Source organism: Oryx dammah, unplaced genomic scaffold (assembly GCF_014754425.2).
Source record: "Oryx dammah isolate SB20612 unplaced genomic scaffold, SCBI_Odam_1.1 HiC_scaffold_2, whole genome shotgun sequence".
Lineage (NCBI taxonomy): Eukaryota > Metazoa > Chordata > Mammalia > Artiodactyla > Bovidae > Oryx > Oryx dammah.
This window is the reverse complement of record NW_024070186.1, coordinates 190505001-190520442: the sequence shown is the minus strand read 5'-3', so window position 1 is coordinate 190520442 and position 15442 is coordinate 190505001. Positions and strand designations below refer to the sequence as shown.

The following is a 15442-nucleotide window of genomic DNA, read 5'->3' as shown; positions in this document are numbered from 1 at the left end:
AAATACTAAGCTGTACAAGGTGCTATGACAGCCCTAATCTAGATGAAGGGTGTCCAGAGGCATCGGGAAAAAATGACCTTGAAGTTGAATTTTGAGAATACAGTAGATGCAATTGCCTTAAGTCCTCACTGTGTCCACAGACGCTGTAGATGCTCAGTAGATGTTTGGGTGAATATTCAGTCTTCAGTGCAGCTCCATGTCTTCCCCTGTCACCCCAGGCATTTATTCATGCTTTCCGTATGCAGAGAGGGCCCTGAAGCAACCGCTTCAAGAAACAGAAAGGAAGCAGGTGACTTTGCATTGCTTGGTAGCGGCTACTTCTTTCACCTCTAGAGAAACTTCCTTCTGTGTACCCAGAGAACTGTCTCACTAACCCTGAACCTGACATAGCATCTATGACTGTACCCGCTCTGTCATCCACTAATATAATGGCTCGATAAGCACGTATCATCTTGCTGATGAGGAGCCCAGGAATAGTGTCTGCCCGCCTGAGGAAGGAAAGAGCTGAACTACCATGTGGAGGGAAGGATGGGTCTGCTAATAGTGGGATCAAAGGTGGCACATGTTTCTCAAAGCCCTTGATTCAAAATAACTGAACCAAAGAGCTATCTTGAGTATCTGCTACATGCCCTACAGCGGTGGACACTGGGAGGCAAGGATGAGTAACAACTCCCCCTGCCTTTCAGGGGAGGATAAGGAAAGCAACATAAAAAACTCGAGGCAGAGCATCTAGGTGTCATGACAGAGGCCAGCTCTCTAGAATTCTCTGGTTCTCTTCTTAGGGCCCCCTGGTCTAGGCACACAGCCCCAGGCAGTTCTCTCTCACCCTCTCCAAGTCCTGGCCAGTTCCCCCTCCGAGGCTTCCTGTCTATAGCTCCTCTGCGCCACAGCCCACTGCTCCTCCCAGCAGCATTGGCCTCCTGTGCCCCTCTCTCCTCCAGCCCACCCTGTCAGTCACCACCTTCCTCAGGCCTTCCCCGCTCTGAAGACCCAGTGATCCTCCTGATTCCCGCTCACGTTTGTCCACCTCGCCCTACATTCCCCACCTACCTCCCATTGAAGCTCTATGTAAGAGAGTGGTCAAAATGAGCAACTGCCAACTATTCCCCGAAGCCTGCACAAATGCCCTCTGTTGTTGACATACTTCTCTTTAAAAAAAAGTCTCCCCTTGGGACTTCCCTGGCAGTCCAGTGGTTAAGACTGAGTTTCCAATGCAGGAGGTGTGGGTCTGATCACTGGTTGGGGGACTAAGATCCCACATGATATGTGGAGTGGCCATTAAAAAAAAAGAAAAATTCTGATACATACCTGGCTGAATGTTCAGGAACTCACAATAAAATACTGTTTTTCATTTCTGATGTGTTAAGAAGAGTTTAGCTTAGTGAACTTGAAATTGCAGGGAAAAGATGAAGTGTGGTCAACAGAATGGTTAACAGTGTCAGAGGTGGGCAAGACGACTCCTCCAGAGGGACCCATCCTGGCCCTGCCCTCCCATGCCCCTCCCCACAAGGCACAGTTGTAAGACCAGGGAGATGTGACCACCTGGTGCAAACGGCTGCCATCCCATCCACCAGACCCTGGACTCCCTGTCCAAACAGATGCAAGCCTGCTTCAAGGGCTTGTACGAGCCTTTCCTCTGGGTCCATCCTCACAGAGGTGGCACTGCCATGGTGCAAAACCTGAGGCCTGAGTGGTTGGTGGCCAAGGGGTGGGTGTTTGTCTCGCGGGGATATGATGGCATATGAGGTGTGGGCTGGGGTGTCCCTTGCAATGTGGAAAAGAACCCAGTGGGAAAAGGAGAGTGGCCTTGATCATGGGATGGTCACCTTTGACAACACACTGTGGCACAGACCTGAGTCTGAGAATTCTAAATTTGAACATGGCCTTCCAGGGTGCTGTATCAAGGTTGGAGGATAGCACATATTGGCGCTCACCTTAATTTATAACAGTAAAACTTGGACAGCATGTGGGTCTCCATCTGTATTCTTGTCTCTGGCTTTACACGTTGGTTAAAGGAATGTATTTTATTGTGTGAATGTATTTATTGTGAGTTCCTGCTAAGTCGCTTCATTCATGTCCGACTCTGTGCAACCCCAAAGACGCCAGCCCACCAGGCAGCCCCATCCTTGGGATCCTCCAGGCATGAATACTGGAGTGGGTTGCCATTTCCTTCTCCAATGCATGAAAGTGAAAAGTGAAAGGGAAGTCGCTCAGTCGTGTCTGACTCTTCATGATCCCATGGACTGCAGCCTACCAGGCTCCTCCGCCCATGGGATTTTCCAGGCAAGAGTACTGGAGTGGGGTGCCATTGCCTTCTCCGATTGAGTTCCTAGATAGGCCTAAACTCAAAGATCTGGGCAAGCCTTTTATTGGTTATGTGTGGTGGGCAATTAGACTCCCTAATAATACTGATGTCAAGGCTCTCTCAGTTGCAAGAGTAGCCTAATTCCAACTGACAATCACACACAGGACTTTCTTGGCTCTTAGTAACTTAGTGTCCAGCGGTGGCAACCTCAGGTGTGTCTGGATCCAGCAGCTGAAACAAGAAGCATCCTCAGCTTGCGGTCTCTTTGGCTGCTTTCCTGTGTTGGTTCATTCTTGGGCAGGACTACACAGTTAACAACTTTACATCCTACTTATTAAGCAATTCTAGCAGAAAACTAAACATATTTTCACTTTTTTCTAAAGTCCAGCAAAGTCCAGGAGTTTGCTGATTGGTTATATGCCTACCATTCTTGCCTGGAGAATTCCGTGGACAGAGGAGCCTGGTGTGCTGCAGTCCATGGCGTTGCAGAGTTGGACATAACTGAGCGACTAACACTTCCGCCTTTCATGGAGGGTCAAGGCCTATCCTCTGTAAATCGTACAGACAGAGATTCGGGGAGGTGGTAGTTCACCAGATAAACACTAAGATAGGGTTGTTTCCTGAGGCAGGAACAATAGTGAGATGGTAGGGATTGAAGGCTTAGCACTCAATGTGGACCACTATCAACGTGAACAAGAAAACGCAAACACACTTAGACTGGGTATGTCTGCTGAACAGAAAGCGACTGGAGATCATGCTCATTTTCCTACTGCCCTGAACTCTCGGATCAGAACTGGAAGCTTGAAGAAAGCAAGCCTCATACAGTCACAGTCTCACAAGGCCTTGCCAGGTTTGTGTTTATGAATCACGCTTTCAGTTTCTGTGGCTGATTCTGTAGTGCCAACCTGTGTCATCAGTGGGCCTCAGTCTCAAGAGCTGTGTGCTGAAACCAAGGCATGCTCACCTGGAAGACTCATATTTCTGGAATTTTGTAGAGAACATGAATCACAAATTACTAAGCTTCTAGACACACGGCCAATTTGGGACACTGTTGGGTCTATGATATAACATACCATCACTGGTAACTCATCACAACAGTATGTGTTTCCTACCTACCTGCTATAATCTCCAATTATAAAACATCTTTTAAAGACAAGTCTTATTACCTTAACTGAAATTGATGAAGACTTATCAACAGACCTTCAGATGTGTACTTTTGCGCTTTAAGCTTTTTTATTTTTAATGACTGATAAAAATAATCTATATACCACCATTTAATTTCCCCAAATTTTTATTCTGAAAACTTTCAAACCCACATAAATTGAAATAGTAATATTAAAGTATTAACACTGCCTTCACACACAAGAATTTTTTATCAAAAAAACCACAGTGGCCTCTGGGCTACATGAATATCCAGGAAACTTTCGCCATGCTGACAAAGGAAGCAGCCTCATCTTTAGCGAGAGGAGCTGTTTTCGGTCCTCTGGACATCTCTGTAATGACTCTCCTGTAGTGTTTTCATTCATTTTATTAGAAATTCATAGCCCTGGCAAGGCATGCAGGGCCAGATTTATTTCCATTTTACACATGAGGAAACAAACTCAGAGAGGTGAAGTGATGTGTCTGTTCAATAAGTGCCCCAGCCAAAACTGGAACCAAAGGCTTCTGACTTCAGTAACTCTACATTCTCCGATCACTGCCCCTCCTGGATATGCAATGAGAGTAAAGCCAGACCCAAGCAGAAATGCAAAGTGTCTTAGTCTCATTCTTCTGACAGTCAGCAAGCAAAGTTTCACCAGGACCCAGGTGCACAGCATTATCAGTCAGAAGTCTATTCTTAGGAACATCAAACCGCAGTGTACAGAGGGTACTGACGTTTCTGTTAGCTGCCCTGGTTCGAGTTCAACATTTATTGAGTGCTTACTCTATTCCAGGCACTTTGTGTGGGATACAGAGCAAATCAGACAAGTCACATTCCAGTGGCTTAATGAGCAATCCAAAAGCTGCCAATGAGAGACTGCTGGGCTGCATCCTGCCATTAGCATTTTGTTTGGTTCCTACAGTGCTTAACATTTTTCTTTTTATAATAAATTGCCAACTTCTGGCTTCTCTGAAATGGGCAACTTCTGCTGGATTCCTGAATATGAAGTCACAGCCACCCCTGCCCCTGACCCAGGACAAAGGCCCTCTAGAGATGACTTCAGTTCCCACCTTTTCCTACTGTCTTTCACCCAGACAACTGTGGCCCAATTCACCCCTGAAGCCAACAAATATCCAAACAAAATAATTTCAGATAGCATTAAGTAATGCAAACTAAAATATAATGAGCTAATGTGATGGATGTGATATGACTGGTGGAAATGGCTACTTCAGATTAAGTCTTCAGGGAGGGTCTCTAAAGTGTAACTGAAACTGAGAACTGAATTATGACAAGCATGGCAAGTCTGCCAAGAGAAGGGGAAAAAAAAATGCTTCTAAGCAGAGGGAAGAACAGAGGCACAAGTCCCCTTTGAAGCTGGAAATAACTTGGCTTGGTTGGAGGAATGGCACGACTGGGAGGGTGGTAACAAGATCACAGAAGGAGGAAGAACCCAGATTACACAGGACCTTGTACGCCACAGTGAGAATTTTGGATTTTATTCCGAGTGTGATGGGGAGTCTTGGGAGGGTTTCTACCTTGGGAATGATGTGATCTGCTTTACATTTTTCAGAGATCACTCTGCTATGTAGAAGAGTGACTTAACAGAGGCAAGCCAGGAAGCAGGAAGGCCAATGGGGAAGCTACATTATAGTGGCCCTGGAGATGACAGTGGCTAGGACCAGGATGGTATCAGAAGAGATGGAGAGGAGTAACGGATTCAGGATTTACTGCCATGTAACCCAAAGAAGTTTCTGGTGGAGTGAATGGTAATCGTGTAGTAGGGCAGAGGGAGTATAGAAAAGGGAGTAACTGAGGATAACTCCAATGCTGTGATTTGTTCACATGTTTTATGAGTTGGGGGTGATTAGGGGAGGTCTAAGTTTTAGGGAGAGGGAAGAATTTATTTTGGATAAATTTTGCTGAGGCTCAAGTCTTCCTAGATTCCTCATTTCCCTTAGCTCTCCCATCCAAGCAGTCCTCAAAGTCCAAAAATGTGAACTTCTAAATACCCAATCTATTCAATCTATCCCTTCAACGTCACTGCCTCTGTCCTGATTCAGTCTTCTCTCTTGCCTTGACTTTTACCACAGCCTTCTCCAGCTGTGAACAGACTAACAAAAAACACTTCACAGACCTGTGTACCTCTCGTCCACCAGCCATCTTCGATGGCAGAAATCATGTCTTATTCATATTTATCTCCAGTGTCCATGCCGCACTGGGCACAGAATAGGCAAGCAAATGTTGGATGAACTGAAAAGAAGTTCTCCTCAAACAGGATATAACCTCCCGGAAGAGAAGAGCCCTATCTTGGGATTTTGTGATTCCTCCACCCAACTTAAAGCAGAAGCAAATATGAAATGTACAATCAATCAAATCCCAGAAACAGCTTTCCCAAGAGATTAAAACTGCCCTGTTTGAGTCCCAGTTTTACTCAGTAGTTAATAAATGATATTTGACAACAGATTATGACTCTTTTCCACTTTTCTTTCAAATCTAGGAAGGAGGTCAAAAGATAATTATTCTCCATTTGACAAACAAGAAAACTGAGGCACAGAATGAAATCCCGTAATTACTTCTGGATGAAGTTAGGCGCTTTGCCTGGGTTAAGATCAGCCTTTCCCTGAGCCACTCCCCAGTTCTGGAATAAGGAATCTCAGTCTTCCACCCCTCCAAGACTGCTGGTTAGCACTCAGGTCTTCCCTGGGTTTTGCCTCCACAATTACAAGCTCCTTTGGATAGCAGGGTGTGTTGTCCCAAGGTCAAAGACTATGTGCTCTCTCTCTTCTAATTACCATTCTCCTCCATGCCTGGGGAAGAGAGACTCCACCCCTTGGGCCCAGGAAAAAGAAAAGCACCTTGGTCATTAGCCTGGGAGGTCATCAAGTAGGCCAGGAGTCATCACCAGCAAGAGGAGAGAGAGATCTGAGTAGGCTGGAATAGTTTCAATGGGGAAAAGGAGAGAGAAGCTGCCATTAGGAAAATCAAGGACACTCCTTTCAAAAGGCTTCCAGCTGGGGAGTACCAGGGAAACGGCAGCAGTGGAGACAGCAGCAGGTCAGATCCTTCCTACTGTCCCTCCTCCCAGAGTCATTTCTTCAAGGCCCCCAGGTTCTTCAGGGCCTCCTGAGCCTGCGTCAGCTGCTGCTGAAGCCTCTGGCGGGTGCTTTCGTTGGAGGCTCGCTTCAGGAGGGCCTGCATTTCCTCCACCACTGCCCGGTAGCCAGGCGTGTTGTGGAAGAGCCGCACTGCTCGGTCCCCACAGGAGGCCAGAAGCCGGCCAGTGATGTCAAAGGACAAGTCACTGATACACTCCCCGTGGACCTGCTCGAAGCTCTCCTCCTTCTCACCCCTCCGGGTGTTGTAGAGATGAATACTGCTGCCACTGGCCAAGGCCAAGACCTGGGCATCAGGGGAGAGCGCTAGGCGGCATGGCACGGTGCTCGCTTCTTCAAAGCGGCCTGTCCTCAGGAGGTAGGGGTCCTGGTGCTTCTTGTATTCCACGTCTGTGTCCCACAGCTTCCACGTGCCGTCCTTGGAGACAGAGGCCATCCTGCAGCATGGAAAGTCAGGGCTCTAGCCTCACACCCCCTGGAGGGGAGGGTGCTGGGACGGCGCTTGGGGACACTAGCTGGGAAGCCAACTCCACTGCTGTGTCTACTTCCTGCTGAGGGCCAGAAACCCCTCCACGGCGCAGCTGCTGCAGAGAATGGCTGGAGACTCCTGGCTGCCAAGAGGGGCTGGGAGTCTTAGTAAGAAACTGGTAAGAACTCAGAGGATTCACTCACCTCCGGGAGTCACTGGAGAAAGCGAAGAAGTGCACAGCTGCAGAGTGGCCCTTCAGTTCAAAGGCTCGCACAATCTCCTGGAAGTCCCCTTTCTTCCCAAAGCAGACTTCCCAAACTTTTACATCTGGGGTGAAGCCACACGAGGCTACAAACCTGCCGGACAACCCAGGTTCCTTTCAAACTTAACTGTAAGGGCAGCTTTTCCTGCAGATCCACTAAATTCCTTTCCTGAGAGAGTTCATAATCGTGTATCTAAATAACACTGTCTTTTAAAATGCTTTTATACATGACGTCAGTTCAAGCTCACAGCTATAAGATACATAGTACCCCTGCCCCAACCTTTTACATGCTTTAAATGAGTAAGTAGAAACTAAGGACTTGAATCCAGGTGTCCTGATTTCACATGCCTGCTCCCTCTGCTATTTGAAGCTGGCTCTCAACTCTCTCTCCATCCTAGCCGCCAGCGCCAACCTCAGCCCACATCCAATGCCAGAGTCCCCTCTTCCTTACCTGCTACAAGGGGATATAGCAGCATATGTATTGTTCATGTGGTTGGTGTTGATGGTGGACAGCACCTGGCCTTTCAGATTCCAAATGAGGACGGTTGTGTCACTGGAAGCAGTCATGATGAACTTCCCTGGGGGTGAGGGGGCGTAACATGAGCTGAGGTCAGTGACCCGATCAAGTGACTTATGAAGGCCTCTGCTGCCCTTCGTATCATGCTCCCCTCCTGCACCAAGGGTCGCCAAAGATAAGGATATGACTGAAGACTGTGTTTTTCCTGCCTCTTCTGGGGACTTGCTATGGCTCCCAGGAACTCCAGGGGAGCCCAAACAAGGTCCCTTTTGTCACACCAGAACTGAGCACACCTCTCAGGCTGCATTCACTCATTCAGTGAATATAACAGTCCATTCCCTCTTGCCTGGGGCAAGCTCCATCCTCTGAATGCCTCTCACCTGTGTCAGCGATGCCAATGTTGACAATGGGTGCCTTGTGCTTTTTAGGAAAGTCCTCTGGGGTGGCCATGAATGTATAGCCCCCATCGTCTCGTTTCATCATCTTGAAGACACGGAGGGTGTCTCCATTAGCGAGCCAGACGATGAACGCTCTAGAAACAGGGAGCAGACAAGTCTCTCACTCCTTCAGACACAGAGACCTGTGTGTGTGAGGTCCTATGCTAGGCAGGCTTTAAGGAAAATCAAGATCTCCTTTCAGGACCTATAGTCCAGCCTCACAACCCTTAATTCAGAATCTCTTAAAACTCCTTAGAAGGTTAGGACTCTCATAGTTCTGGCTCCTTTAGCTTCTCTCTAGGGTTGAGAAAACCATGAGAGCTTCTAAGATTAACCTGGAAATCAGTCAGGCTTTAGTACTTCCCAAATAGGAACAGATTTTCCCCACTCTACTTCCTTGTTGCTGCTGCTGCTGCTAAGTCATGTCAGTCGTGTCCGACTCTTCGCAACCCCATTGACTGTAGCCTACCAGGCTCATTCGTCCATGGGATTTCCCAGGCAAGAGTACTGGAGTGGGTTGCCATTGCCTTCTCCGCTACTTCCTTGTTAGGTAGCTGTATGACCCTCCAGGGAGCCTCAGACAGTGTTCCAGCTGTCCCCTTCTGCCTGCCACCACAAGGAAGATGCTAGGTACCCCACTCAGTATCCCAAACGAGGTACGAGAAGGACCTAGGCCTGGGTCAGGGCTTCCGCAGGCGCGCCTGGGGCTCCATCCTGTCCCACCTGCAGTCAGGGCTGAAGCGCACCAGGATGGCATGGTCCAGTTCCACGTTGGCTCTCATGCTGCGGTGCTCCCGCTGCAGGAAGTCCTTTGTGCTCCAGATGCGGATGGTACGGTCGTCTGCACAGGTAGCCAGGTATTTGCCATTGCTGCTGAAGTCCATGCAAGTTATGTTCCCACTGTGGCTCTAGGGCAAGGGCAGCAGCAGGTATGAAAAGGAACCCCCTGGGCAAATGCGCAAACCCATGCAACCATGACTCAGGGGCCCTGTTGCTTAGATCAACAACAAGCTGCTGATGGGATGTCAGGAGAAGAGATGGCACAGGGTGTCCCCCCTGATCTGGGTCAGAGGCAGAGGAATCTGTAACATGCACAGAATCCTCCAAAGGAGAAGTCTGCAGGGCTGTGCCTGGGTACCCATGTACCTTCAATGCTGCAGCCAGAAGGCGGTGAGTGAAGTTGTGTTGCTGAGGCTTCTCCTTGCGAATCCGCTGTTGTGGTTTCTGCTTCTTGGATTTCAAGGACTTGTCAGGTGGACATCCGTTTGCTTTTTGGCCTATAAGGAAGGGCCAGGTCAACTATCTATTTACTCGCTCAGTGAGCACTCAGTGACCGCTGATGACTGGCCAGGCATTGAGTGGAGAGGCACAAGAGATGACCCTGTCCTCGAGAAGAGAGAGGAATACACGGGGTAAAAACAGAAACTTCGGAATCAGACCTGGGTATGGACTATGTCTCTATCACTGAGTGGTCCTGGGGAGGCTGCTTGCTATTAGTGTATATAACATAACCATACAGCACCCCACTGCACATTACAGAAGGTGCCCTCTCTGGGCAGGCACAGCTCAGTGGGTTCACAGAAAGGCCAGTGGAGAGCAGATTCTTAACCAGACCTCTCTAAGTGAGGGATAATGTGCACTACAGAAGCTGCTGGCGCTGCTCTCAGGTTAAGTTACTTAATTGCTCTGGGCCTTGGCTGTTCTAGAAGAAAAGTTGAGAATTGGGTGAGATTATACGAAATGACAAGCATAGTACCCAAAACAAGCACTAAAAAAGGCTCAGAGGGAATCCCAGAGAGAACCGGGGAATGAGAGGTAGTCAACATGTGCTGAGCACGTCCCCTGTGCCGAAAAGGGTGCCAGTCATTTCTGTATAAAATAGCTAATTTAATTGAGAATCAGGACGGGTGCAAAGTGGGCATGTGTCAGATTACTACAGATGCTCCTCAATTCCTAGAGGAAGAAAACTCCGGAGGCCACTGTTACAAAGGCAAATCTGCCCTCTGCTTGCCTCTCCAGCCTTGTCTAACAAGCCCACTCCTCTCCTCTCACATCACAGTCAAACCAAACACTGTTTCAGGACTCCTTGGCTTCCTGCACGTTGCTATTGCCAGGAGTATTCTCCTTCTCTTGGCCGTCCTGGCAAACCCTTATACTTCGATCCTTGAGGACCCCACCTTCAGGGTTCTTTACTTGACCCCCGCCCACCCGTGGGAGTACTAGTACTGAGCTAGTACTAGTATTCTAATACTGATCTTTCTATGAAACCCACGACACTGTATTTTTCACTTACATTTTCAGATGTTCTTTTACCCGACACTGGACTCCCCAAAGGAAAAGATCCCAAAGCCTACAGGACGTAGTATTCAATAAATGTTGTATGTCGGTAGACCAGAGCGTTCACAAATGGACGTCTCTGTCCCTTCCTCCCCGTTTTCATAAAATAACGAACCAAGAGCGCGCGGGAAAGTTTCCGAACGGCCTCTCAGCTGTGCTTCGAGGGAAGGGGGCTTGGTCTCGGCCACGGAAAGAGCGCACAGCCGCGCGGGACCCAGGTTCTAACAGATCGTCCCAAAGGGGCGCGATGGGTCGGGCAAGGCGGCCCCTACTCTAGGGAAGGGAAACTCGTGTCATAAGAGGAGAAACGGAGGCAGGGAGGGCGGGTCACTGACACCCCCACAGGCCCGAACAGTGGGGTCGGACCCCCGAGGAGGCCGGGGAGCGAGGTCTCGCGGGTCGCTCCTACCCGTCCCCGCCACACTCACCGGCGGACCGGCCGCTCGTCTCCTCCTCCGCGCGCAGCCACCCCCGCGCTACCGCCGCCGTCGCCACGAGGGCCAGCAGCCCGAGCAACAGCGACAGCCCCATCAGCTCCGGCATCTGCGGGAGCTCCATGTCGGTAGGGCCACTGCCACCTCAGCCTCTGGCGGGGCGGACGCCTGCACGTTTCCACGGGGCCGCGCACGCACACGGGGCGGGGCCCTGCCGTTGGTGCGTCCCGAGGGGCGTGGCCTGGTCTTTGGTGAGTCTCCAGGGGCGGGGCCGTGATCATTGGGCCCCCGGAAGGGCGGGGCCTGGCCATTGAGGCTGCGTGGTCGCTGAAGCGTTGCGGGGTAAGTGATGTAGTGCACGCAGTCCAGGCTGAGGCCTTCCCTGGACTACTTTACTGATAATCGTTAGTAAAGGCATTATTCCAGCCGTCATCACACTGGATCCTTTCAAGGAGGCAAGGGTCCAATTATTACTCCCGTTCAACAGGTGGGAAAGTCTTCAGTTCAGTTCAGTTCAGTCGCTCAGTCGTGCCCTACTCTTTGCGACCCATGAATCGCAGCACGCCAGGCCTTCCTGTCCATCACCAACTCCCGGAGTTCACTCAGATTCACGTCCATCGAGTCAGTGATAACATCCAGCCATCTCATCCTCGATCATCCCCTTCTCCTCCTGCCCCCAATCCCTCCCAGCATCAGAGTCTTTTCCAATGAGTCAGCTCTTCGCATGAGGTGGCCAAAGTACTGGAGTTTCAGCTTTAGCATCATTCCTTCCAAAGAAATCCCAGGGCTGATCTCCTTCAGAATGGACTGGTTGGATCTCCTTGCAGTCCGAGGGTCTCTCAAGAGTCTTCTCCAACACCACAGTTCAAAAGCATCAATTCTTCGGCACTCAGCCTTCTTCACAGTCCAACTCTCACATCCATACATGACCACTGGAAAAACCATAGCCTTGACTAGACGGACCTTAGTCGACAAAGTAATGTCTCTGCTTTTGAATATGCTATCTAGGTTGCTCATAACTTTTCTTCCAAGGAGTAAGCGTCTTTTAATTTCATGGCTGCAATCACCATCTGCAGTGATTTTGGAGCCCCCAAAAATAAAGTCTGCCACTGTTTCCACTGTTTCCCCATCTATTTCCCATGAAGTGATGGGACCGGATGCCATGATCTTTGTTTTCTGAATGTTGAGCTTTAAGCCAACTTTTTCGCTCTCCTCTTTCACTTTCATCAAGAGGCTTTTTAGTTCCTCTTCACTTTCTGCCATAAGGGTGGTGTCATCTGCATATCTGAGGTTATTGATATTTCTCCCAGCAATCTTGATTCCAGCTTGTGTTTCTTCCAGTCCAGCGTTTTTCATGATGTCCTCTGCATAGAAGTTAAATAAGCAGGATGACAATATACAGCCTTTTGACAAATGCATTTTCCTATTTGGAACCAGTCTGTTGTTCCATGTCCAGTTCTAACTGTGGCTTCCTGACCTGCATACAGACTTCTCAAGAGGCAGGTCAGGTGGTCTGGTATTCCCATCTCTTTCAGAATTTTCCACAGTTTATTGTGATCCACACAGTCAAAGGCTTTGGCATAGTCAATAAGGCAGAAATAGATGTTTTTCTGGAACTCTCTTGCTTTTTCCATGATCCAGCAGATGTTGGCAATTTGATCTCTGGTTCCTCTGCTTTTTCTGAAACCAGCTTGAACATCAGGAAGTTCACGGTTCACGTATTGCTGAAGCCTGGCTTGGAGAATTTTGAGCATTACTTTCCTAGCATGTGAGATGAGTGCAATTGTGTGGTAGTTTGGCATTGCCTTTCTTTGGTATTGGAATGAAAACTGACCTTTTCCAGTCCTGTGGCCACTGCTGAGTTTTCCAAATTTGCTGGCATATTGAGTGCAGCACTTTCACAGCATCATCTTTCAGGATTTGAAATAGCTCAACTTAGCATTGGGAAATTCAGATGAATTTTTACTGTTAATGGAGAAGGGAAAGGGTAGTTCTGGAATTAGTGGGTTGCACAGCCTCAGCAAAGACTTGAGCAGGAGGATGCTGTGTGGAGGCAGGGTATGAGTAAAATAAAAAGCCGGTAGGGGAATTCCCTGGCAGGCCAGTGGTTAAGTGGTTCACATTTCCATCACAGGGGTCATGGGTTGGGTCCCTGGTCTGGTAATTAAGATCTGGCAAACCAGGCAATGCAGGCAAGAAAAAAAAAGTAGCAGGTAAAATTGGAAGCTTCCCAGATGGTTCAGTGGTAAAGAATCTGCCTGACAGTGCAGGAGATGCAGGTTTGATCCCTGGGTCGGGAAGATCCCCTGGAGAAGGAAATAGCAGTCCACTTCATTGTTCTTGCCTGGGAAATCCCATGGACAGAGGAGCCTGGCGGGCTACAGTCTGTGGGGTGGCAAAAGAGTCGGACGCAACTCGGCAACTAAACAGCAAGATTGGAAAGGTGTTTGAGGGCCTTGAGTGCTAGTTCAGCCCAGCAAACGGTAGCCTCTGCTAGTCATTTCAGGGTGAGATAGGTCAAAATTGGTATCTTGGAGATTCTATGGATGGACTAGTGTGTGCCAAGACCAAACAGATAGAAGGAAAGCCAAGAGGTGGTTGCAAGAGTCCAAGACGGAGGTGAAAAGAGCCTGGACTCAGGGGTGGGCTGACGGTAGGAAGGAAGCTGAAAAGATTTTTTTTTAATTTGGCTGTTCCATGTCTTATTTGCAGCTTGGGGGATCTTTAATTGCACCATGTGGGATCTAGTTCCCTGACCAGGGATCAAACCCAGGCCTCCTTCATTAGGAGTGTGGAGTCTTAGCCACTGGACCACCAGGGAAGTCCCTGGAAATATTTTTAACAACACACTTTAAATTTTGAATTATAGATACAAAAGGAGTTGAGAAAAAAAAAAAAAAGAACAGGAAAGTCCATGGACTCTTCCCCCAGCTTCCCCCAATGGCAACATAACTGTAGTGCAATATCAAAAACCAGGAAGTTGGCAGAATTTAGTCACACACACACACACACACAAGATATTCTGAAAGACTAATGATAGACCAGACCCACTTAACTGTAGACGGAACGTTCCCATAAACAAATGTGCTCCATGGGCCTCCCAGCCCCACAACTCAGAACAAGTGGAAGTACCAGAGTCAGGGCTGCCAGATTCAAACGTTTACCTGGCCACCAGAGAGCCTCTCCTGGCAGTGTGGGCCCTCTGGCTCTAGAAGGACCCTCCAAGCACAGAGGCTGCTGCAGAGACTAGGGGACAGACAGACTCACCCACAACCTCGGGTGAGGAAACAGATCCATTCAGAGAGCAAATGAAGTGGCCTCATTTCCTTCCCTTTTGTCCTTGGTGAGGGGAGAAGGGGAGAAGCTGGCATTGACTCAGCTCTGGGCAGTGGGGTGGGGAGGGCCAGAAGGGGGATGTCCAGAGCATTCTGGGGCCTTTCCTCCTTTATTTGCTGTTTGTAACCAAAGGCCCAGTCCTGAACTACTTTTTCCACCACCTAGAGACAATGAGGTACTTTTAAGAATTTCATTCACCCAGCATTTTGCTGATGACATTTGTTGATCCAGGCGCTTGCATTTCTTTGAATCTTCTCACATTCCCATCCCACAGATTAGGGGACTAATGCTCTAGGAGATGCTCACTAAGTGATTTTCCAGGGGTGACACAGATGAAAAGTGAACCTGGGGACACCTGCAGGTCTGTGACACTAATGTATTGATGTGGGGGACAAGGAGAGGCAGGAATAGGGCTCTGGATCAGTTGAGAGTATAATATTCTTTGACATTGTGAACTCAGTTGATCCTTTAAGACAGATGATGCTAAGAAATAACTTTAACCAGACCCCCCAAAAAAATCCTAGGCTCTGGTCAAGTAACTTACCCCACATCAATAAGGAAGCCAGGAATCAAACCCAGAGTCCAACTAGGGTCTGCTACACTCCAAGATCTTTATCCATCCGACCTTGCCACGGGGCTGTGGTAACAGCCTTGTTTTTACCCCCAAGGGCCCTATAGCCCAACTGGAATCCAAAACCAACCCTCAGAAGGACAACTGGTGACACAGAGCAGAATGGGGGAAAACTGGGCAGATCAGGGAGGGAGATCAGCTGATGGGTTCAGAAGGGCAGTGAAATTCAGCTGTACCCTCAAGGGTGGGCATTTAGACCAGGTGAAACAGGATAAAAGGGAATTCTAGGAGGGAAAGTAAGGCATGAGCAAAGGTATGGCTGGAGGGGTAGCAGGGTCAGCCACAAGGCACCTTGAACATCTGCTAGAAACCTGGTCTCATCAGAGGCGAGCACGAGCCAGAGAAGCAATGGAAGCCCAACTTCATTTTGCAATTGAAGATCCACCCGGCCTTGCTTGGTGCCTCCCTCCCTACCCCTGGCCTCTCTGTCAGGTAAAATGATACATTTCCCCATGGTTTA

The 15442-nt window shown here is 48.9% G+C and overlaps 1 protein-coding gene across 3 annotated transcripts; it reads right to left on the bottom strand.

Moving 5' to 3' along the window:
* Positions 1-3578: 3578 nt before the first annotated feature.
* On the bottom strand, positions 3579-11205 carry TBL2 (transducin beta like 2). Of its 3 annotated transcripts, none has more exons than XM_040261115.1 (7): positions 11010-11205; positions 9391-9521; positions 8968-9152; positions 8188-8339; positions 7742-7868; positions 7232-7384; positions 3579-6996 (listed from the first exon to the last, which is right to left on the bottom strand). In XM_040261115.1, exons 1-7 carry the CDS (start codon positions 11137-11139, stop codon positions 6534-6536), a joined length of 1341 nt encoding a protein of 446 aa, XP_040117049.1. In that variant the 5' UTR covers positions 11140-11205; the 3' UTR covers positions 3579-6533. The 3 variants fall into 3 exon arrangements, with proteins under 3 accessions (XP_040117049.1, XP_040117066.1, XP_040117057.1); XM_040261132.1 differs by having other exon boundaries at positions 8991-9152; positions 11010-11060; XM_040261123.1 differs by lacking the exon at positions 11010-11205 and having other exon boundaries at positions 8968-9190; positions 9391-9452.
* Between the last annotated feature and the right edge of the window lie 4237 nt (positions 11206-15442).

What these genes read in the sequence shown, in the direction of transcription:
- TBL2 (XM_040261115.1), bottom strand. Translation starts at nt 11,139, where the DNA reads ATGGAGCTCCCGCAGATGCCGGAGCTGATGGGGCTGTCGCTGTTGCTC. An exon ending in CATTGGCATCGCTGACACAG is followed by an intron (nt 7,869 to 8,187) that starts GTGAGAGGCATT and finishes CCTCACCCCCAG; the next exon opens with GGAAGTTCATCATGACTGCT. An exon ending in GCTATATCCCCTTGTAGCAG is followed by an intron (nt 7,385 to 7,741) that starts GTAAGGAAGAGG and finishes GTTGTCCGGCAG; the next exon opens with GTTTGTAGCCTCGTGTGGCT.